We start from the raw sequence: 23391 nt of genomic DNA on the forward strand, positions 1-23391 counted from the left end.
GTGTGTGTGTGTGTGTGTGTGTGTGTGCACACGCGTGTGTGTGTGTGCGCTTTAACCTTGAGCATGTACCTAGCAACCCTCTGTACAAGCAGCATTCCTGTTTGTGTTTTCCATCTGCTTAACTTTAGTCTGTGTAGCCAGAACCTCAAAATCCATAACAGGGATTTGCATCCCACTTGGTCATAAAAGCTCCACCACAGGGACCCATGTGACCTATGAGATCTTCGGCCGCCCTCTCAGCTGCTTGGACCGAAAATGTAACCGTGATAGACAGAGACCTCTTTCTTTCCTTTTGGGGTCAAAATAAAGTGTGGGAACAAGAGACAAAGAGTGAGGAGGGGGGAAGGAAAACACAAATGCTTTGTTAGATGGCCTCGTATAAAGACAAGCACAATATTGCACTCCTAAGTCTGCTGGATGTAAGTCTTTCACCTATAGGTGTTGTTTTTGCTTAGCTATGGTCTTGAAGCCCTCATGAGTTAGGTCGGGTTTCTGGTTTTCTCATGAAGACCATCTTGTGATGATTAAGAGGCATTGGACATGTGGGTTGCATTTAAAGGGCAGTTATACAGCTAAGCCAGGTAACTATCAAAAGTGCCATAGCATAAGTCAGGCAGGTTTGTGCTAAAGAGTGACCATCTGTGTTTGTGACTGCCAAAACTGTCTTAAAACAAAAGCCAGTATTGTGTGTCAGTTTTACGTTAGTTACAGATGAGGACAAAGTTATTATTAGTTTCTTTAGAAAGCGTAAATTATTTCTATTTGCGCACAATAACAGAATAAGCCCTGAAAAACTGACCTTTTTTGTTGAGCTATAGTAAAAACAACTGGTGTGCAATGATGTGCTTTAATTTGGTGAACTTTATATATCTGTATTTGTATATCAGTGAAGGATTGTGTAATTACCCCCTTAAGTGCATTAAAGGGAGCTTTTGTTTAAAAAAAATCAAAATAAATTATTATTACAAAATGTCAGACTGAGCAAATGAACACAGACAGTTCAAGCTTGCTGCTGTATCCGTCCTGCTTCCTCGTTTCTGTAAGTGCTTCGATGTTTCATCAGCATTTCTCTTACAGCTTGAAAAAGGTTTCCCTCTGGGATCATATGAGTGTAATACATCACTTTATAAGGCCCCCTGCATTCTTCTCAGGCTCGCTCACTGATGTAAGTGATGATGGTGATCACTAAAGCACACAAGGTCACAGCCAGCATTGGCTTCGACAGCTGAATCTTTGCTGCTTTCATCAGTGTCCTCTGATTGGCTCTCCTAAGGGAGCTGAAGGAATGAGGAGCCTGTTAGGCCTAAGGCTTAACATCAAAGGAAATGGTGCATGAGAGCAGCGTTCATATGTAGCTGGATGTGGCTTGATTGGGGTCTGGATTGGTTGGTACAGTTTGCTTTGCTCATAGACGTAGTTTTTGTTGGTTTGTCATAAGGACAACAGACAGATCTATTGTTGGGTGTCTGTTGCAAAAACCCTACAGACAAAGAATTGGTATGGCTCCCACACCTTAACATCTGCGATCATTTGAGGTCTCCACTGCTTCCCTTGAGTCATGGTTAAGTGTCACTGTGGGTTTATATGCTTGGGGAACTTTGTCCACAGTTTCCTCATCTGCACACTGATCTTACTTGCATTAATCCATTGATTTGATGTTTTCCCGTTCAACATTACCTGAGGGAACACCATGGTATTTTAAGATTTTCCTTGCTGCCATTAGGCTTGATGGCAAGGGTGTTGTTGTAGTGGTCATTAATGTAACTGAGCTGCCTCCCCATCTTATTTTGTAGTGGGACATACTCCAACTCCCCCTGCAGCTGGCAGCAACAGGGCTCTTCCTGTCAGATCTGCTGTGAGCTGGAAGGGCTACGTGTAGTCACAGAAGCACTCATGAGGATACCCCAAGGAAAGAAAGCCCAAATGTTCCCAGCTAGCAGCCTTAGAAATCAACGATTATCAATGCCTCAGACTGATAGCATCATTTGCTGGGAGAATACTAAAACCCCGATGTTCTGGGTTTGGATTGGTTAGAGAAAAACAGTCACCAAGTACTCAGCTAAATGTCAATCAGATGAAAAATATTGAAAGTAAAACTTCCGTTGCTTCATTTGATGTATCAGAATGAGCAGTGAGTGCTACTGTATGGCCTTGTTGCTTGTGTGTGCTTCTTAAAGGCACTGCTGGTTATTTATATGCAAGGAAATATTACAAGCGACAAAAAAAGTACTTTAGCTTGTAGCTATTCACGTACAGACTGTGTCTGACGCTGTTTCTTACGGTAATGACATACCAAGGCTAATAGCTCACTCTGTAGTTACTCCTGTCACAGCCCACGGCTCTTAAGCAATGCATTGAGAGGAGAGACCTGTGCTTTATTCATTTACTATGTTTTTTCTGGCTTTGATGGATCAAAGGGCAAGTTGGGAGGTTTAGGAGCCAGGGCCACTACAGGCAAGAAGAAGATGGAGAGCTAGCAGAAGGAGATGGTGGAGAGGGTTATGGAGGTCAGAGGTTTCTGGACATCATCAGCTGGACACATTTGAAAAGAGGCAGCAGAGGCAAAACAACAGGTAGCATTTCACTGAGTGTGTGTACATGATAGAGTACAGAGAGCAAGTATATTAGTAAGACAGAGTAGGCATATTGATTTTTGTCATTTTAATAACATTTGTCACTCGTTATGATTTTCCTTTGCTTCAAACACACAAAGACAAGGACTGTAAAGATGTAAGAAAGTCAGAAGTTCAGAAGCAGGGTGCAGGGAATAAAAAGATTCCAATAAAAGTAGTGGGAGGCACGGAAGTTGGAGATGTGAGAGGAAGACAAACAGGAATGGTTTTGTCAGAAACAGATTAGAGAAGAAAAGGAAGGAAACACCAGGATTGTGAGAGGATATCCAAGGGAAGAAAGTCTGCGATTACGAGAAAGTTGATCGAGTAGAACTGAGAAAAACAGAGGAAAGAGAAAGGAAGAAGTTAAAAAGCTGGAGAGGAAAACAGATATGGACCAAAAGAAAAGGGAAGCAGAAGAAAAACAAAACCGTAAAGAGGGAAGTGAATAAGCGTGGAAAATAAAGGGAGCAAGCTGAGAAAGGAAAAGAAGGAAGAGGAGATAAATGAGCAGATAAGAAGGTAACAAGGTAGGAGAAAAGCGATGCAAGAAGGATGAAAAGAGAAACGAAGTGATGGGTGGAGGTCTGTTAGCAGGAAGTTTGTGCGTAAGTGTTGGCCTGGGGAGATGGAATCTGGTGCGGTGTGGTGTGTTTGTTCTGGCTTAGCGGCCACCCTCAGCAGGCCCCTTCACTGGGCACTGGGGGAGAGAGGGATGCAGAGGGCTAAAAACTGAGAAAATGGTTTTGAAAAGTCGATAACCAGTGCGCAAGCGCCAAAACGAGGTACAGCCTGCTTTGAGAAACAAAAGCACTAAAGGGTGCGGGGTGAAAATCGAGCAACTGTAGTCATAACAAATGGAAATCTGAAACAGTGTGGATCACTTCCAGGACTGCAAACTGGAAGCATTGGATGATCCCATAAGGCTTTGATTTTCTTGTTGAACTACTAAATTTATTTTATTTTTTATTCATTTTTTTGTTCCAGTAACAGCAACAATTTTATATCTTTCTTTAAACCTGTGGCATTACTCGTTGGACGTCACGTTCAAGCGATTAAAAGTATAATTTAATATTTGAATGATGATCTAATAAGAAGAGATGGAACTACTGTACTGCATTTTATTACACAACGTGAATAGATGCACAACATTTGTACTGTATAATACTGGCTTGACCATATTAAAGATCCTTTCATGGTCTTTCATGTTATAGATCATCATTTCTGCAGAATTCCCCCAAATTTCCAGCGCCAGACCTAAACAGCTTACTGACACTTGCTATGGTAACAGTAATACCATCTTGTTCCCTCCTACCGACTGTCAACTTCTGCATTATGAGACTGAATTATGGACAGTGTCTGAAATGTACGAAAAACTGAGCAAAGGTGTGGACAGTACAGTTTGGTCAGGCCTCATGCTTAAAATGACTCATCACATAAAGAATATCCAGACATAAAGACAGTCACTTATTCAAAAAAATAAAGTAATTTGTAATAGGGCACGGTGGTGCAGTGATTGGCACTGTTGCCTCACAGGTCCTGGGTTTGAATCCAGCATTCAACCAGAATCTGTCTGGGTGGAGTTTGGATCTTCTCTCCGTGTCTGTAGGGGTTCTCTCAGGTGCTCTGGCTTCCTCCCACAGTCCAAAGACATGCAGTTAGTGGGGTTAGGTTAACTGGTGATTCGAAATTGCCTACAGGTTTGAATGGTTGTGTTAGCCCTGCAATAGACTGTCCAAGGTGTACCTGGCTGCTGAGATAGGCTCCAGCTCCCCCACGAGAAGCAAAAGAGGAGGAATGGATAGAATATATTAACAGATTATTTTTACTGTTTACATCGATTCATCTAAAAACAAATACTAACATCCATATCCATCAACAGGAAGAAATTTATGGAAGAGTTGTGTGAGAGGACAGATCTCAGATCTTCTTGTTCAGCCCTGTATCTAAAAAAAAATGGCCGACGTATGAACTAGATTTTTAAACCTTCAGATATGGCGCTTTTGGGTTTTTTTTTGGCACTTTCATAGTAGCCTAAATTTTGAGCCCTGAACGTTGACCCTGAGTTCAAACCCACACCCAAAGGAAGGGATGTACAAATTAATGCAGGCAGTGTCTATCTTAAACGCTTTAGAATATGTCCCGAAAAGAGAATTTGATAACATATGAAAAGAATCATTTCTCTTCCACGTGAGAGCCAAAGATATATTTGACTGGGGCTGTAAGAAGACTGTTTTGTGTTATTTAAGAATAGCAGAATGGACCACACAGTAGAAAATGTGCTGCTTCACTTGCTCTAGTTGGGGGAGGGAAAAAAAGGGAAAAAAGACTCTTTTAAAATGAAACTGACCTTCACCAGCCAGAGGGAATTAAGCGAAATTAGATCCTGGCCCAGCCCAAACTCTGCCTTTTGATGCAGTGGGTTCAGACTCAGCTTTAAAAAAGTACACAGGAAAAGATCTGAGATTCAGTCCCCTGTGGACATGGAAAAGAAACATTAATTCTTAGAGTGAGTCATACAGGAACATTGTCCAGTTAGTCATTTGATAGCCGATGTTAAACCTGAACCAGTTTCCTGCAACTTATCAAACAACGTTGTCCCTCAATTTAGCTCATTGTCTGCTCCTCTGCCTTCCTGCTGATGTCTGTGTCACACACAGGCAACACTAAGAGACTGCACTTTATTCTAAAGAAAGAACGCCTAACACAAACTCCGCAGCACATAGTCACTGTGGTGACACGCCCCCTGGGTTCAGGGCCTGTGTAACTTCCCCTTTGTGCACAATGAGATATACACAAGCCCTTGCCCTTTTCCTGTGTCCAAATAAACAGTCCAAAAAGGGCTCTTTCGGTGGAACATTGCCTTTTGCGTATGTGTGTGCGTGCACACGTGTTGTCGTATGTTACGTAAGCTTGACTGTGGCCCTCAGCCCCCTTCATTAGGGCTGCTGTTCAGCCCCTGCTTCCTTTGGTCACAGTTCATTGACCTGTAGGCCCATAACAGACATGGGAATCGGATGTGTCATTCCAAGTGTGTGTGCGTTTCTGTCTCAGTGCTCCTCCAGCTGTGTAGCCAGGATATCTGGCTTCGCGTTTGCACATGCTTCACATTTTGTAAACACACTCTCAAAAATGAGTTGTTCTTGTAATTACTCGGCACTCAAGGACATCTCGATCTTGTGCTGTGTTTATCATGTGCATTGGTTTTGTCTTTGCATCCTGCGTGATATCAGTGATCTTAAAATAGGACGGGCAGTTCTCCAGTGGTGGTTAATACATTTAAACACCTGATTAAAATGTGGGACTTTTGGGCAGTTACATGTTCTTTCACAAGAATACCGAGTTGGTTTGTTGTTGATTAAGGATCCAAAGTCCTGTTGACATTATTTCTTCTCTAAGATTGCAAAACAGTTTTGCCTCATCACGATGGTCAGAGACCCCTTCTCATCATAATGAAACCTTTCTGAGGCACAGCTGAGTTTCAGTTTGATTTCTCATAAGTAATTGACCACAACGTCGGCTGAGGAGCGTGATGGCTCGGCAATAACAACCGTTGCTGTTCCAGCCTGCCTGGTGGTAATAAGGAGAAGAGATTATGTGCTGGATGATCCTTGATAATAAAGTGGTCTCACACAGGGACCTTGGAGGGAGATGTTCTTATAATAGCAGGAAGGCTCTGTTGGTAGATTTATCCCTATACCAAAATGTGATGTAGTCTGTCAGCAGGCTCTCGCTCGTACTTCTTTAGCATGCTTTAGTTTTTCAGTCTAGCTTTTCTGTTTGTTTAGTTATAGCCATTAAATAATGTACTAAGCTGCTTGCTCACTAGTTAACATCCAGTCGTAAAAAATGTTACTAAATTAGTGAAAAGCAAGAATTTGATCACCTTAGCAGGTCATCTACTGATCGGAAGGTTGGTGGTTCGATTCCTGGCTTCACCTAGTCTGTATGCCAAATATCCTTGGGCAAGATACAAATTGCTCTCCTATGCATCCATCGGAGTGTGAATGCTAGTTAGTAAGCACAAAGAAAATGTGCTTGTGTGAAAGGGTGAATGCACAAGTTGTGTAAAGCACTTTGAGTGCTCAGAAGAGTAGAAAAGCGCTATATAAGAACCAGTCCATCCAGTCCAACTCACCTCACAATTAACAAACTATAAATATATAAAATCAATGTCAAAAAAATGTTTAGAGACATAAAAACAAAAATGAGTAAATTATAGAAACTTATTAATAAATAGATCCTCATTCATACCTGTTGGAAATAAACTCTTTAAATGGAATATCCACAATAGCTCTCTCTTGTTCCTGATAAAATTGATATTACCATCTCTTTGACTGGGCTTAACGGCTTTAATACCTATAAAGAATAAAGATGAGCTACAGTGTTTTTCATTAAAATGTCTTGCAACAGGCCTGGTTAAATCATTCCTTTAAATAGAACTTCTGTATTTTTTTATTTCCTTCTATGGCTACGTTCACACTGCAGGCGAAAGCGCATCAAATCCGGGTTTTTTTGACCCTATGCGACCCATATCCGATCATGGTATGACAGTGTGAACGGCACAAATCCGATATTTTCAAATCCGATCTGGGTCACTTTCATATGTGGTACTGAATCCGATACATATCTGATGTTTTAGAAAGCGACTGCTGTTTGAATGGTCATGTCGCATTAAATCCATCTTTTAAGTCACTGACACAAATTATCAGCTCCGGAGAAGCGCCCCATAAGACATCGTGAACGCTTCCTGGCCATCCAGCGTAGATGTCAGTGAAACTGTTGGGAAGACAACGTTGGAGAAACGTGAACATTTTATTTATACCGTATAATCTGCAGATTCTGACAGGAATCTGCAACTATCCTTTGAAGCACCGCTCCTCTCTTAAACAGCAATAAGGATAATTATTAGGTTATTTACATTATTATGTAAATAACAAAATAACCTGAAGCAAAAATTGGGAAACGTAAAGTCCGAAGTCTTTATATTAAGGGCCATCAGTCAAATAATATTGTTTGCTCTGGGTCTAAACTTCTTTTGCGCATGCGGACCGCTTTGAAGGCTCACACTAGAGCGTGTTTGCTGTCGCATTTTATTTGTAGTGTGAACAAGCAGACAAAAAAATCAGATTTGATCAAAAAATCGGAATTGAGCATTAAGACCTGCAGTGTGAACGTAGCCTTTGAGGACACATGTTTCTCATATATATATTTTATTGATAAAGCTTTTCACATAAATAATCTTGCCACTTATAGGGTCTTTAGATGATTTTAAGTGTATTGGTAATTTATGCAAGACCCAAATTCAAAATTACCTTGTAGGCTATGTAGGTTATATCACGGTTGTTGTTGGGCAATCATGTGAAGCTCTAACAACCCGAACCCTAATGTTTTACCTTTTTTCATTAGTTGCCGTTTCGTGATGGTTCTTTAAACACCCCTTTTAAATCTGTAATGAGTCAGTCCAGACCCTTTGGTTTAATCAGTCAACAAGCATCATCCCCTTGAATGCTGATTGGTCAGCCTATTTATGCGTTAATGGGTGATTGGTTTATTTGATTTTTTTCTGGAGTCTACTTTTTTATTTTTAACACAAACTGTTCTTTCCACCAGCTCTTTATCTTTCTCCTTGCACCTTTGAAGTAGGTGAAGTTGTGCCAGAGACTTTTGGATATATACCTGCTGCCCAGTCTGCGGGTCAGCAAAACAATCCCAAAACCATGTACAACCTTTTTCTTTTTTCTTTTTTTTTTCTAAAGGCCTTGTTGAGTGAGATCTTGGCAAGAAGACACCATATACCAATCAAACATAACATGGCCTAATGTTGTGTTTGTCCCCTTTATGCTGCCAAAACAGCCCTAAACCAATCGAGGCACGGACTCAACACCTCAGACTCATTGGTGTGCTCCTCAAGCTATTCCTGAACTATTTCTGCTTTGTGGCAGACCAGATCATCACACAGGCAACCTTCTTCCTTTGCATTAGTTCGGATGCCCACGTGCCCATTGATGGTGCCTTTAGTGGTGGACAGGTTGTAGGATGGACTGGTCTACAGCTATGCAGCCCCATACGCAACAAACTGTGATACACTGTATAATCTGATGCCTTTTTATCAGAACTAGCATTTTTATTTGTTATTTCTTTCAGCAATTTGAGCTCAAATCGGACCACGTGCACCAACCTTCACTCCCCATATGCATCAGTGAGCCTTGGCCACCCATCACCCTGTTATTGATTTACCAATGTTCCTTCGTTGGACCACTTGTGATAGACACTAAACACTGCAGTCAGTGACCACTGCTCAGATCCTTACATTTGTCTGTTTTTCCTGCTTCTAAGACATCAACATTGAGGACAAAGTGCTTACTTGCTCCCTGTTATATCCCACCCACTAACAGGTGCCATGATGAAGAGATAATCAGTGTTAGTCATGTCGTCTGTCAGCGGCCATAATGTTGTGTTTGATCGGTATATAACTGACTGTGAGAATGTTAAATAGGATTTTAATTGTGTGGATCTTGAGTGTGATGCACGTTACATCTTCTCGAGTACAATTTTAATACTTTTCACAAACCTTCATTATGTCTTTGTTTGTAATTTGCAAAAACCAAAATGGAAATGTAAGTGTAGAGCTTGATGGGCAACATAGCCTTGCAGTCATGGGACTAATCATGTCGCAGCTTAATCTTCATATTAAATACAGATGCTGTGTATGAGTGGACTGTATCATCGTAAACCTTCCAGCTTCTACTTAACAGCTTCTCAGTTTTATTTGTGGATTTTCCTCCCTATCATGTTGTTTTAGCAATCAATTGCTTCCCACGTCCAACCTCATCACTCTGTCCTCAAGCGAAAAGGATGTTTGGTTTTGTTGCTTTTTTATCCTCTTTGTGTGTGTGTGCGCGCATGTGTGTGTGCGTGCGTGCGCGCATGTGTGTCATTCATGTATTCAGATGTGTCTGCATTTGTGTGTTCTAGGTGACCTCTGCATGCACCCCAGCTCCCTCCAATGATCTGGTAAGTCCCCTCCATTTCCTCATTTCTTTTCCTCAAAAGAAACTTTTCCCACCCTGTCTGTCCATAGTTAGGAGGCATGGCTCCCCAAAACCACTGTATGGTTTCCTCTTGCTGAATTCCTTTTGGGAAGCCGAGCCCTCAGCCCAGTTAGTGCTCATTCCTCGAGCTCTGTGGGATTTCAGTCCACAAGAGGAAAAAGAGTTGATGTAGGAAGTAGTAATGTTTACCTATTAGCGAGTCTGTTTGTTTAATTAACTCTCCTTTCCTTCCTCTGTATTGCCTCCTCTTCTCTCCCCTTTCTCCCCACTCTCACCTCCTTTCAACCTCCTCCCTTTGCCCCACTTCTTCTCGCCTTCGTTCACTTCACCTTCATCCTATCACCGCTCCTTCCTCACATCCAGCAGCGTAGAGGGACGGCTCCTTCTCGACACATCCAACACCTGGTGAGCATACTTTGACCTCCATGCTCTCTCCTCGTCCTCCTCATAACCCTCATGCTTTTTCTCTCTGTATCTTCCCCCTTTTTCCTACACGCCGCCAGTATCAAGCTGTCTGTCTGGGCAATGTCCAAACCTGTCAAGGAATAAAAAGTTTGTGGCTTCACTCATTTTGATTTATCACATACTAAACAAACCGAAGAGAGAGCGATGGCAGATTTGAACAGCAGTAACTCCTAAAGGCTGCATCATTTACTAAAGGCCATGAAGTATGTAATTGAGCTCAAAGTGATTTATCCCTTAAAGAACTAGTGTGTTGGGCAGATTTAACCTACTTCTTCATCGTGACATATTTTAGCTTTGTAAATGTGCAAACAAAGGATCAAAGTGCCTCAGAACAAGAAAGGGTTAATAATAATCTGCAGATTAGATTTTTTTAAATTCATCCCATAAACTGTAAATAAAACGTGGTAAGTGCCTTAAACCTAAAGAGCGATCAAGGGGCTTTGGTTTCAAGAAGTCTGGTTCTAGAGAAACCCGTGGCAACATATTATATGTAATGTATAAAACATTATGTTTATTATGTTATGTTTATTTTGTAACATTATTGGTCAACAATAGAACAAAAGGTTCACAGCAACAAAACCTCTCACTAACCAATGGCTGAAATCACTGTGGTTGTGACCGTCTTTTATGTACAGTCTATGTTCTGGAGATGTTTGCTTTAGGCTGAAATCTTGAAGGAGGATCGTGGTTCCACAACTTTAATGCCATACCTTTGCTCTCTGCCGTTTTATCTCAGTGTAAATTATATCTCCAGTGGAACATTAAAACAATGCACAGGTCAATGCGATGACATCTTAATTTACTATAATTTACTTAACTTACTGTGTACAAGATTGACTAGAGAGTGTCCAGTTTACTGTGAGTTCAGAAGAGATGAACAAGCTTTCAAAGGAGGCCTGAAAGGCAAACTTCAGGGACTTCAGGGTAGTCCATATCCAATGTGGACAGATAAGTAACTTGCTCATTTGTTATCATTATCAAAAAGGGCCCAAAGTACATCATTGTTAAAGTGGTAATGAGGTATAGATGAGCTTTGACTGTGTCTTATTGCATATTTGTTTTTTCTATAGGGATCCACCAAATCTTTAACCTACACCAAACAGAGAAACACCCTGCCAAGGTAACACCATTTCATTCATTTTCCATGTTGGGGAAGTTTCTACAGAAATCATTAAATACAAATGCAAATAATGTCTCTACACTGGCACAACGCTCCGCTTGCTCTGAAACTTGCACCATCTTATACCTGTTCCTTAGACAAATGTTTTTTATTGCGTGACCTGCTTGTGAAGCACTACCCAGTTTCTCTCTTACTTGATGGTTTCTCTCCATTCATCCAGTTAGGAGCTTCTTCAGAGTGCGTCTGAGGGTCTGTGCTGAGCTACCACAAACAACCCACTGACCCCTGCTGTCTCTTTTCGGTTCCTCCAGGAGTTTCAGCGTGGACCGTGTGATGGAGCGAGTGATGGAACGAAACTACGACTTTGACCTGACCTACATCACCGAGAGGATCATCTCCGTCTTCTTCCCTCCGAAGCTGGAAGAGCAGAGATACCGGCTGAACCTGAAGGAGGTGGCTGCCATGCTCAAGTCCAAACACCAGGAAAAGTTTCTGGTGAGTGAAGAGAAATGCAATACACTCATCAGCTGAGTTATACCGTAAGTACAGAAGCCTTTGCAAGACATTGTTTACTCCTGGGAGCATTCAGCTAAATACATTTGAAGCATTTGAAGCATTGTTGCACAATACACTTTGGCATAAAGCCACAGGAAGCGACAAAATAGAAACCCACAAATAAGCAGTCTGTTTGTTTTTTTCTGTCACACCCATAATAAAATAATAGTGATGACAGCTTGTTACTGTGATGCAGTGTCGTGATGATATAAAAAAAAAACTTTCTGTTTTCAGCTCCTGAATCTTTCTGAAAGGCGCCACGATATCACCCGACTGAACCCAAAGGTAGGACTTCCTGTAATTCTTCAGGTTAAGAATTCACTTCAGAAACTTTCATTTAATCTGCTTCTCCCGTCTCCACCCACCATCAGGTCCATGACTTTGGCTGGCCCGACCTCCACGCCCCACCGCTGGATAAGATCTGTGCCATATGCAAGGCCATGGAGAACTGGTTGAACTCTGACCCCCAGCACGTGGTGGTCTTACACTGCAAGGTCAGACTTTAGGGGCCCTCTGAGGTTTCTCAGATGGACATCACACCGTTTCCCAGGCTTTAAAACAGGCACATGCGACGTGTCTGTAATGACTGATGTTTCCTAACAAGCTTGCAAAATATCAGGGCTCACTGATGCATGCAGGGAGTGAAGGCTGGCTCATGTGGTCTGACCCAAGAGATGCGCTACGGTTGCTCAAATTGTCAAAAGGTTTACTGCTGATCCTGTTAGACACGTGTCAGAATACACAGGGCATCACTGTTTGTTGTGTATGGGGCTGCATAGCTGCAGACCAGACAGGGTCTGTGTGCTGACCCCGGTCCACCTCAGAAAGCACAACAATGGACACGTGAGCATCAGAACTTATGTATCATTACAGCATGTGGAGTAGAAGTCCCGCCCATTCATCAGACCAGCCCACCTTCTTCCATTGGAGCAATGGAAGTGGGTGGGCTGGTCTGATGAATCACATTTCTTTGACATCAGCGTGGATGCTCAGGTGTGTCACTTACCTGGTGATCACAAGGCACCAGGATGCATTAGGGGAAGAAAGCAAGCTGGTGGAGGCAGTGTGATGCTTTGGGTTATGTTCCAGGGGAAACCTTGGGTCTTACCATCCATGTGCACCACATTTATAAATCAGCGGCATTTGTAAAATCTCAACCAGCAGCTAGAATTAGGATTCAGCAAATTAATTTAATGAATAAAAGGAAAACGTTTTCTACCGTAGCGTACCATTCTAGAAGTGTGAAGTAGTATAAAGATGAAATAGTGAAGTGAAGCATATCCAAATTATACTTTGCAGTATCGGATCCCAACACTACCAGATGCCTGAAACAAGCCTGTGAAACTGTGTGCAGCAATATTATAGAAACAAATGGCTAGCTGACCTTTGGGCATGTGACGTTACAGTTTAGTATTTCTCTTGCTTGCTTGTGCATGTTTAATCAGACATAATTGCTCCGTAAAGAACGCTTTATTAGATACTGCTGTTCACACAACTTGACTAAAACCAAAATTGCAGAGTTCACCATATAATTCAATAAGCTCCTTCCACCCATGGTAAAAAAAAATTAACCATGCAATTAAGATCAAACTCTGTCATCCTGACATTTAACTTCCACGCCTCTGCACATCGTTTAGAGACTCTTTTCCATCGTCCAATCAGAAGAGAGGTGTTGATTTGAACGCTTGGACCATTACTGAACAGTCACCAGCTAATGCTGGTGGTGTCTGAGCTCCCAGACCTCGTCTAGATGTTTTATTTATTGGTTTTGGTCAGGAGAATTTAAATCCTAAAACCAGACTACTTCTGTGGTCTGCCAACTTTCCAGAACATTCCAGCTACAAGCAATCCTTTGCCAGCTGCAGATCACGCCAGGGACGTGAATAAACAAGTTGTTGTCAATGAAACGTCCTCCGCTGAGAGATCTGCTGTGCAAAACAAGCTTTAATTTGTGCTCAGCGTGTGGAGGTGCAGCCTCCCTACTGGGATCTGGAAGGGTCACTTCAGGAATTCGAAGCTGGAATGTCTTTGGAATGTGTCAGGAAGTAAAGAGCAACCAGTGTGAAAAAAACACCACAGGGAGCTTTTTAATTTGAAGTCAAGCAGCCTTTTTCACATCTCGCCGTGACACTCCCATGTGTCCTGCTCTTCTGCTTTGCTCCTTTTTTTTTTTTTTCTATGAAAAATCAGTTAAAACCATCTGGTCTTATAAAGCGTGAAAATCAGCTGTCCACAACACCTGAGGGTGAGATCAGCACATCATCATCATTTCTTTGTCCTCTCCTCTCCCTCTTACAGGGTAACAAAGGTAAAACTGGCGTCATTATCGCAGCCTACATGCACTACAGCAAGATCTCTGCAGGGTGAGTATGTGTTTGTTAATGTCAGAGACAATCAGAGTATCTGCACATTTAATGTGTTAAAGACTGTCTGGGGCAATAACCTGTTTACGTTCAGTTCCCAAAAGCAAACAAACACAGTTAAAACAGTCTAAAAGTGGTCAGTGTAGTTGTGCTGAGACAAGAGTGCTGTCCTGGCTTCCATTTGGGGGGAAAGAGATCATGTGCAGGGGCCGCAATGACTGATATGCTCCGCTGCATGAAACACTTGCTTTGTTTTGGTTGTTTAGTTTTACCTTTAGGATGTTGTGGCCCAGACTGGGGTGATCCAGTATTGTGATTGTGACAGATTACCACCACACGTCCCTCATGATTTGATATTATTGCAATGTTTAACATTATTGCAAGTATTGCAGTATTGCTATTTATAACCTTTATTCAACTGTAAATTATAAAACCTAAAACATGCCATAAATCTTGCCATAAGTCGGAGTCCGTCTGCTACTGGTCTGTTATCAGTCTGCAACTGAATGGGAACAAGCTGGCTATTACATGCAGTCTGTTTGTGATGATACAGCAATTAACTGTGATAAATGGTTGAAAATCACATATATCATGTTGTTTACATGGACAGAAAGTCACATGTAATTATCACATTTGTGCTCTTCATCCTTCACGTTTTCTAAGAATATAACAGAATACAACCAGCCGACAGCCGGTTAAAGTCGAGTCCCCTCGAGTTGTGCTCGTAATGTCTCTGAGCAACTGCAGTCAGTCCACGTCTGCTCGACTAACATTATCTGAGGGTTTTGGTGCCCTCTGATTCATATTATACTAAGAATATTTTAATGTATTCAATTAAATGTCAATATTTGGTATCTCTATCGATATAAAATCGCAACATAAAATATCGCAATACTTTGCCGTATCGTTCTTTGTTTGGGCTCAGGTATAATAGACTGAAGCGCATGCATTGGAGGCTTGTACCCAACAAGCAATATTATCGGAGCATCGATGCATCAGCACTTGAAGTTTGAAGCAACGAGCAAAAACATGTTCGGCTTAAATTCAGCTACTCAAACATGCATAACCTAAAATGCTTTTAAACATATTCCAGCAGTGAGGCTGATGTGTGCAGGTTCATGTACGTGCAGGACAAAGATTTCCATTCAGACTTGGATGATAAGTCATTTGATAAATGAAGCCCTCCGGATTTTGCACAGGAACAGTGGAAACTGGTTTATCCTGTGGCCAATGCCAGCTGTATCCTCTCCATGTACTTTCTGGCATCTAGAGAGTCTGGTGCAAGTCCCATGATGGAAATTGTTGGCTAAAAGTGTGTGTGTGTGTGTGTGTGTTTGTATTTGTGCATTCATCTACAGGGCGGACCAGGCTCTCAGTACTCTTGCCATGAGGAAGTTCTGTGAAGATAAGGTGTCCTCGTCTCTCCAGCCGTCCCAAAACAGGTAGAGGCCACGGGATGATCTGAGTGGAAAATGAGAGGGTGTGGGGGTGGGGAGAAGTGGTGAGTGTGGGTTTCCCACGTCATACTAAAGTTATTAAATGCATCATCCTTCCATCCTCTAGGGGAAAGAAATGTATTTTAGGATTCTGGATTGGATTTATAGCTCAACAAATAATATAATGAATCAGAGCTCCATATCATTTAGCTGCCTCAGCTTCTGGCTCCCTGTCAGAGTTTTGGGCATTTAAATAGAACAACACAGCTATTGTCAATCTTGTTAGTAATAATCATGCTTTTCCTAGTATGAAAATGATTTTAAAAGGTGAAATGAAAGAAAGATGGAGCTTGTAAATTGAATAAAAAAGTGAATTTGGCTCCTTAGATGGAATATAATCCTTTCCCTTTGACATGGAATAGTAAGTACGCTTACCCAAGACACTTTAAAGGGGACCTCATTTGTTTTTCCTTATTTTCTGCCAAATATCTAATTTTACAGTGTTGGATGTTAATAATAATTCCATCCCAAAATACTCAAATAATCCTGTATAAAATGAATCCCTGTGAGCAAAGATCTCAGGGTTCAGATTGCCCTGAATACTGGCTTCTACTGATGCGATGAGCTGACACTTTTACACGGTTATCTGCAGGATGCACAGAGCACCCACCTACCAAGCACCAGCTGCAGCTCTTCAGGAAGCTTACGTTTAGAAGAAAGTGGAATTTGAAGGCGGGTGTTTTTTAAAGATACAGGAGCTAAAAGGGGATATTTCACTGAGAGGGAGAATCCATGGGTTTCAGGAAGGTCCAACCAGCATAAGATATAGAAGTGTGAATCATTTAGAACTACTCTACCAAAACCCTTTAATAAAATGTTAATACTTCAGGAAAGAGTTTAGCATTTTCTGACTTATCTTTATGTGTATATAACATGTATTTCTGTATGCTTACAAAAAGAAACTAGAGCCATAAGTTGTGTAGGGTGCAATCCGCTTTAAACAGAGGGAACATTTCATACTTCTAATCAACAAACTGTCCATATACATGCTGTAACTGGATTTAAGGTGGTTTTCTGATGTTGTGCTGTCTTACTTCAGAAAATGAAAAATGTATCACTCCCAGTCATTTTTACCTTCAATTATATAAACAGATTCAATTTGAGGTCAGCACAGTACCATAATAATTTTATTTTGTCTGCAAAATTCTTATTGAATTAGTTTCCTTTCATATTTGTCACCTGGTTGCCCGCTTCTTTTGGAGAACTGCTGAGTTGAGCTCTTTGCCTGCTGAGTGTGCAGCTTCACACATAGATGCTTTTAAAAGAAACTCACGTCTTACGACGATTAAAGGCCAACACATAGCTCAAGGAAATGACAACTGATTCAGGAATATCGAATCACTTCCAGCTGTGTTGGAGACAAGAAGACAGATGGGAAATGGAAACGTGGAGTCCACACAGCCGGCGTCAGATATTTCTTGCTGCTTTCTTACCTGGCTCTCCGCTGTTGGGGGCTGTCTGACAGCAGCATGGCTCAGCGGCTGTTTTACATTTATCATTTGTCCTCAGAGGTGGTAAATGTAATTTTCCATGATAAGAACTTCTCATAATCCCTCTTTATATTCCAGGTATATATATTACTTTGGAGGCCTTCTGTCTGGGGCGATCAAGATGAACAGCAGCCCTCTCTTCCTTCATCAAGTACTCATCCCATCGCTCCCCAACTTCCAGGGGGAAGGAGGTGTGTTTCCTGACCTTTTGGCCAAATCACTGAATAAAAAAATGTATTTCTGCCTGTTCTTAACCCCAAATCTCTCTCTCATACTCAGTGTGGAATTTTGATTCTGCATTTTGAAGCTTCAGTTTTAACAGTTTGAGCATTACTGTCTATTTAGATAAAAAAAGGCATGCGCTTGAAAAGGTGTCAACTGAGCAAACGTAGTCGAGAGGTCCAGTTCAGCAAAGCCTAACATCAAAGCCAAAACAAAATCCAACTGGATTATTATAAAATACTAAATGTATATTTGTTTAGCTGAAGAGATCCGAATCGTTGCTGTAGTTGTGTTCATTTTATGGTCGAAGTCAGGCATTTTAACATGGTAGTCAATGGGGATGGCCTCAAGTGGCCATTGGAGGAACTGCAGTTCACCCCTCAGGGTGTACCCCGCCTCAGCTGCGCTTTTCTCACTTGCTAAAATACAAGTGAGAAAAGTGTAAACAGACTTGAGGTATCTAATCTCCTGTCTGATTATCTCCAGTCCGTCCTCACTCTGCTTCCTTACGCAGATAAAATGCACATGCGGCGCCGTGTTTTTCTTGGCTAGGTGCTGGGTCAGTGTTATTGAATGCAGATGACATGCACGGTCACATACAGCCTCTACCCACACACGTTAATCTGATGATCGAGTCCACGAGGAGTCAGCGCATTCCTGTCTTCGTGCATGTCTAAAATCTCTCTCTCCTCTTTCCAGGTTACTACCCCTTCTTGAAAATCTACCAGTCCATGCAGTTGGTCTACACTTCAGGCATATAGTGAGTCTATCTTTCTGTCGTGAGGCCAACTGATAGCCCGGATAAGCTGAATGTATTTGTTTGCTCTGGGGTGTTTTCTTTCATGCGCTGAAGTTTCAGCATCATCGCAGAGTAATTAAAGAGACGGGAGTAAAGGGATGCGTTTCTTCTCCTTTACTCCGCCTCCTATCATGTTTTCATTTTTACCTCAAGGCTTTTTCCAGGTTTAAAAGTGTTGAGAGAACATGGTCACAGATTGTGGTAGTATAAAACAAGTGTAAACAATCGATCTTTCACACTCTTTACACCCCCATGCTTTCCGTGGATACGTAACAGGCTCGTTTGTGTACCCTTTATTGTCCACAGTGACCTTCAAGGCACTGGAGGCAGAAGACTGTGTGTGACCATTGAACCAGCACTGCTGCTAAAGGGTGACATCATGGTGAGTCATATGGGAAGGAAATGACAACCAGAAGCCCCCAGTTATGGGTGGGGGTGGAATTATGACTAAATGACTTGATTTATGCTCAACAAACATGAAACAACTGTGGTAAAATCTCTAAAATATACATTTTGGTCTGGAAAAGTTTCTTTTCCCCTTTGTTAACACGGAGTCATAATTTGTTTTGTGCACTCCGCCATTTCCAAAGTTGTAGGTGTCACTCATGTGGAACACAAATCCCTTTATTTACTGCGCCAAGCTGTCATTATCCCACATGCACTTTATTCTGCGGCTCTTTTTCCTCACTCTCTGCTGCCCTCTGCAGGTCAAGTGCTACCACAGGCGAGCTCAAAGTGCTGACAGAGACACCGTGTTCAGACTGCAGTTCCACACCTGCACCATCCACGGATCCCAGCTGTGGTTTGGCAAAGGGGAGCTGGACGAAGCGTGTACTGGTGCGTCACTCTGGACCACTCTGGGAAATTCGTTGGCGGTGTTAATTTAATAATTATTAATGATTAGCATTTAAATACAGCACTCTGATTATAGTTCTAAGAAGGTTACCATAACAACTCAGAGGAACCTGTTTCAAAACCCTGATTATGACAGCTACATGTAGTATGTGCAGTTCAGTAAAAGTGCACGCACTCTAAAATTTAAGCTAATTAAAGCAAAATGACAATTCAGGAATTTTCATTTTAGAAAAAAGAAAATAAAAGATGTTGTTTATCTGGACTATGCAGCCTATTCTGCCACAAAACTAGCTGCACATTAAAATGAAGCTTACTTTTCTTTGCTTTGTGCTCAAAGAAAGACATTTTGCTGTAGCTGCATGCCTGTTTTTCAGTTCAGTGACTTTACAGTCCACATTATTAAAATTTAGGTGGCATATTTTAAAATTATTGATTCAAGAATGAAGATGTTAAATAGAAATCGTGACAAATGGATCCACAGATTTCTGTACAGTCAGTTCTGCTTGGCTTCACTTGACTGAATTTGAGCAGGATCACATTTCTTTGGCGTTTTGTGTTTGGTAGCTTCTAAGCTTGCAGGTGCCCGTGCACACTGTGTAGAGCACCGCCTGATGGGTCAAAGTTTGAGAAACTGAACTGATAAGTAGAAAATTTGCAGGTATTATATTATATTGATAATAGCAAAAGAGCCACTAATATGCAGTGTCAGCTGAGAGCCCAAAAATCACTGTTATCCAATATGTACATCCAGCCTTTTTGCTTGCACACAGACATTTCTGTGCATTTTGATGACCTTATGTACTGTAGATGATGACATTTACACGGATTTCAGTTTTATGTTGAGAAACGTTATTCTAAAAAAGTCCCATAGTTTGTGCTTTTCAGATTGTTGAACCACTTCAAGCTTTACTTTTGAGAAACTGCCTCTCTAAGAAGCTCTTGTTATACCCATTCATGTTACTGTCATGTTGCCAGTTAACCTAATTAGTTGCTAAGAGTTCCTCCAGGTGTGTTTTATGCTCCATATGAGTTTATGAGATTTCAGCATCCCAACTTTTTGGAATTGGCTTAGTATAAAAATAATCTCACTTTAAACATTCAAAAACAAATGATAAAGCTCCCTACATGCCAGATTTTGCTTCTGTGGATACTTTGAAATTGTCACTCTGGCACGACTTGTTAGTGGTGGTTGGATAATCACCACTTACAACTAACTGACATAATAGCAGCTCTTTGAATTGGCATTGTGGGAATATATTCACAGCGGTTTGGCTTCTTAATGTCATGGTTAAATAAATCCCACAATAGTAGTAGCTTAATCCACATTGAGGACATAATAGCAGCTCGCTGGAGGAGAGGGTAGTGAGCGTGAGCTGTGCTATACCGTACATCGCCAAATATCCCACAGAGAGATTGAATCATATCTAATAAGTGCTTATCTGCTGCTTAAGCCCATAATGAATATGCTCATTACTTCATTTCCTCATCATTTTTTTTTTCCCCTGAAATGACAGAATATGTGTGGAAGCATGTTCTTAAAGCTCTGTGGCAGTTGATCCGTTACACATGAACACATGACTGTGGGTAAATACAACTCCAAACACATCTGGGAAACGTATTAGTGTATTTGATATCCTGAAGCAGCAGTTTGTTTCCTTCAGATATACTCTACATGTCTCAAAAGCACCAGTATGCTTTCATGAATCTGGATCTCATGTGGAGGTTACGCCGATATTTCAATTCAATTCAATTTTATTTATATAGCGCCAAACCAACAAAAGTCACCTCAAGGCGCTTCATAGATACAGAGAAAAAACCAACAATCGTATGACCCCCTATGAGCAGCACTTTGGCGACAGTGGGAAGGAAAAACTCCCTTTTAACAGGAAGAAACCTCTGGCAGAACCAGGCTCAGGGAGGGGCGGCCATCTGCTGCGACCGGTTGGGGTGAGAGAAGGAAGACAGGATAAAAGACATGCTGTGGAAGAGAGACAGAGGTTAATAACAGATATGATTCAATGCAGAGAGGTCTATTAACACATAGTGAGTGAGAAAGGTGACTGGAAAGGAAAAACTCAATGCATCATGTATATTTGTAGACTGTGGGTATATTTCTTAAGCTAGAAACAAAAATATTTATCCTGATCGCGGGGAATATCCTTTTTCCTTCTCCCCAGATGAGCGTTTCCCATCTGATGCCACAGTGGAGTTTGTCTTCTCCTCCGGACCAGAGCGGATCAAAGGTTAGTTCACAGTTTCTTCTGGGAGGGATAATAATAAATAATCAAGCCTCCCACAGTCCAAAGACATGCAGTTGGTGGGGTTAAGTTAACTGGTGATTCTAAATTGCCCGTAGGTGTGACTGTGAGTATGAATGGTTGTTTGTTTGTTAGCCCTGTGCTGGGATAGGCTCCTACAAAAAGGAAAAAATGTTTTGATTATATTTTGAGGAACAGAACTACACGGTAATATATGTCTTCTCAGGCCGTGAATACCACAAGAATGATCCGGCTGTCACAGTGGACTACAACACCGCTGACCCCGTGGTTCGCTGGGATTCCTATGAAAATTTTAACCAGCGATACCAGGATAGCCTGGAAGGTAACCGATGTCTTCATAGTCGTCATGGTGGAGCGGTAGAAGCCTTTAACAGCAGCACTCATGGTGCTAGCCATTATTAAGACAGAGTTCAAGTATACTTAAGTCTACTAAAGCTCCAACAGTAGCTGATGTTTATTGTGAGATTAAAAACTACGTTTATCTATCATTGCGTCGTAGATATTGCCCACACCAGAGGTCCTCTGGATGGTAGCCTCTACGCTCAGATAAAGAAGCGGCGAGGTCCAGGCTCTGGTTCTCTCACCTCAGCCAACGGCAGCATCGCAGGGGGAGTAGCTGCAGAAGACAGGCCCGATCACCGCATCACCCAAGGCTCTGACTCCGGCCTTTCAGCACATTCCCTCCATTTGAACCAGTCTTCTATCCATCCAGACCATCAGGAGGAGTCCAATCGTCCGCCGCCGCCCACCAGACAGGAAAGGGAGGAGCTCGAACGTCTTCTCGGCGGCATCGAGGGAAGCCGAGATGGAGAGCGAGAAACCGCCATTTTGGATGATGGAGATTCTATTCAGTCTGAGAGAACGGGGACGCTGAGGCTCAGTCGGTCATGTTCCTGCCGGGATGGTTACCGGTCGCAGCGCTGTGCAGAGCCAGGATGCGACCGCACCCTTCTCATGCCTAATGGCTACTGCCTCGATCGGGCTCCAGGGACCAACGGCCATCACGGGGCTCCTCCTTCAGCTAGCCCCAACCCCACTGCTCCACCATCACACATGGATCTGTGCCAACACTATAGCCCCCACTCCCACCAGTCCCTCCCACCTCCAGATCTGGTGTGGGACCGTCAGAGTGGCTCGCCACACTACCTGCACCGCTCCTGCTCAGAGGCTCCATCATCGCGTCATACCTGTCCTTACCCATCAGCAGACCTTACCCCTCATGCTCACAACCACCCCCATCACCACCCTATGTCTGCCCCAGGTCGCCTTTGCTATCGGGAAGATGAGTACACACCCTATCACCACCCTCCTCCACCTCACAGCCACCACCATCCCCACCAGCACCAGAAACCAGCCACCAGCCCTACTTACCATGACATCATGCTAATGGATGGTCTGCCACCCCCTGGCTGTCCCTGCAGAGACTGCAGCATGAGGAGAGAGGACTCGGCGGCCTATCACACCCTCAGGATGGAGCATGGCGACAGCTTCCATTGGGACAGAGAGGCGGAGCTTCATCAGAGGGAGGTGGGGCTTAGGAGAACCAGGGAGGAGTTACCCAGGGGGTCAGAGCTCCACTGGGAGAGGGACCCAGGGCTGAGACGAGGCAGAGAACTGTCCCTTCACTGGGAGCGAGACAGGGAGGCGGAGCTGCAGTGGGAGAGGGACAGACAGGCTGAATATTGGCACAGGAGAGCCACTGTAGCCTCCTATGGCCCACAGGGCCAAGATCTTCTAGCCTTTACCTTTGACCCCTTGCCATCAGGTCACCCAGCTTATCCAGAGGCATCGAGGTCCCACGCTCATTCCCACCTGGACATGAAGTACAGCAGCAGCAGCAGCGGTTACCAGACACCACGTCAGGTGTGCCCCTGCTCACCTTACCAACCCTCGCCGTCTGAGAGCAGGGGCTACGCTTCAGGCTACCAGTCCGAGTCCACATCCCCGCTGCCTCCTGCTTCCGCTGTGATGGGCCACTGCGGCCATAGCAGCGGACCAGCAGAGCATAACCACAACCACCATCATCACCATCCAGACTCACAGCAGTCATACAGCTCTGACTCACACACTGGTGAGTCAC

At 42.7% G+C, this 23391-nt stretch overlaps 1 protein-coding gene across 5 annotated transcripts in view; it reads left to right on the forward strand.

Annotated features, from left to right (window-relative positions):
• The window catches only part of tns2a (tensin 2a), a 60339-nt gene that overhangs the window by 26890 nt on the left and 10058 nt on the right, over positions 1 to 23391 (forward strand). For 4 of the 5 annotated variants that reach the window (XM_084918296.1, XM_084918297.1, XM_084918299.1 and 1 more), the window contains exons 4-18: positions 9591 to 9629; positions 10031 to 10072; positions 11203 to 11252; positions 11564 to 11747; positions 12042 to 12092; positions 12179 to 12301; positions 14106 to 14170; positions 15529 to 15612; positions 17235 to 17347; positions 18078 to 18138; positions 18484 to 18559; positions 18885 to 19014; positions 21210 to 21275; positions 21517 to 21633; positions 21811 to 23382. In XM_084918296.1, coding sequence (XP_084774422.1) covers positions 9591 to 9629; positions 10031 to 10072; positions 11203 to 11252; positions 11564 to 11747; positions 12042 to 12092; positions 12179 to 12301; positions 14106 to 14170; positions 15529 to 15612; positions 17235 to 17347; positions 18078 to 18138; positions 18484 to 18559; positions 18885 to 19014; positions 21210 to 21275; positions 21517 to 21633; positions 21811 to 23382 — 2773 coding nt within the window. The remainder of the gene's footprint in view (positions 1 to 9590; positions 9630 to 10030; positions 10073 to 11202; positions 11253 to 11563; positions 11748 to 12041; positions 12093 to 12178; positions 12302 to 14105; positions 14171 to 15528; positions 15613 to 17234; positions 17348 to 18077; positions 18139 to 18483; positions 18560 to 18884; positions 19015 to 21209; positions 21276 to 21516; positions 21634 to 21810; positions 23383 to 23391) is intronic. The other variant, XM_084918298.1, reaches the window with a different exon arrangement.

Source organism: Perissodus microlepis, chromosome 20 (assembly GCF_051167445.1).
Source record: "Perissodus microlepis isolate ML-2025 ecotype Zambia chromosome 20, ASM5116744v1, whole genome shotgun sequence".
Classification (NCBI taxonomy): Eukaryota; Metazoa; Chordata; class Actinopteri; order Cichliformes; family Cichlidae; genus Perissodus; species Perissodus microlepis.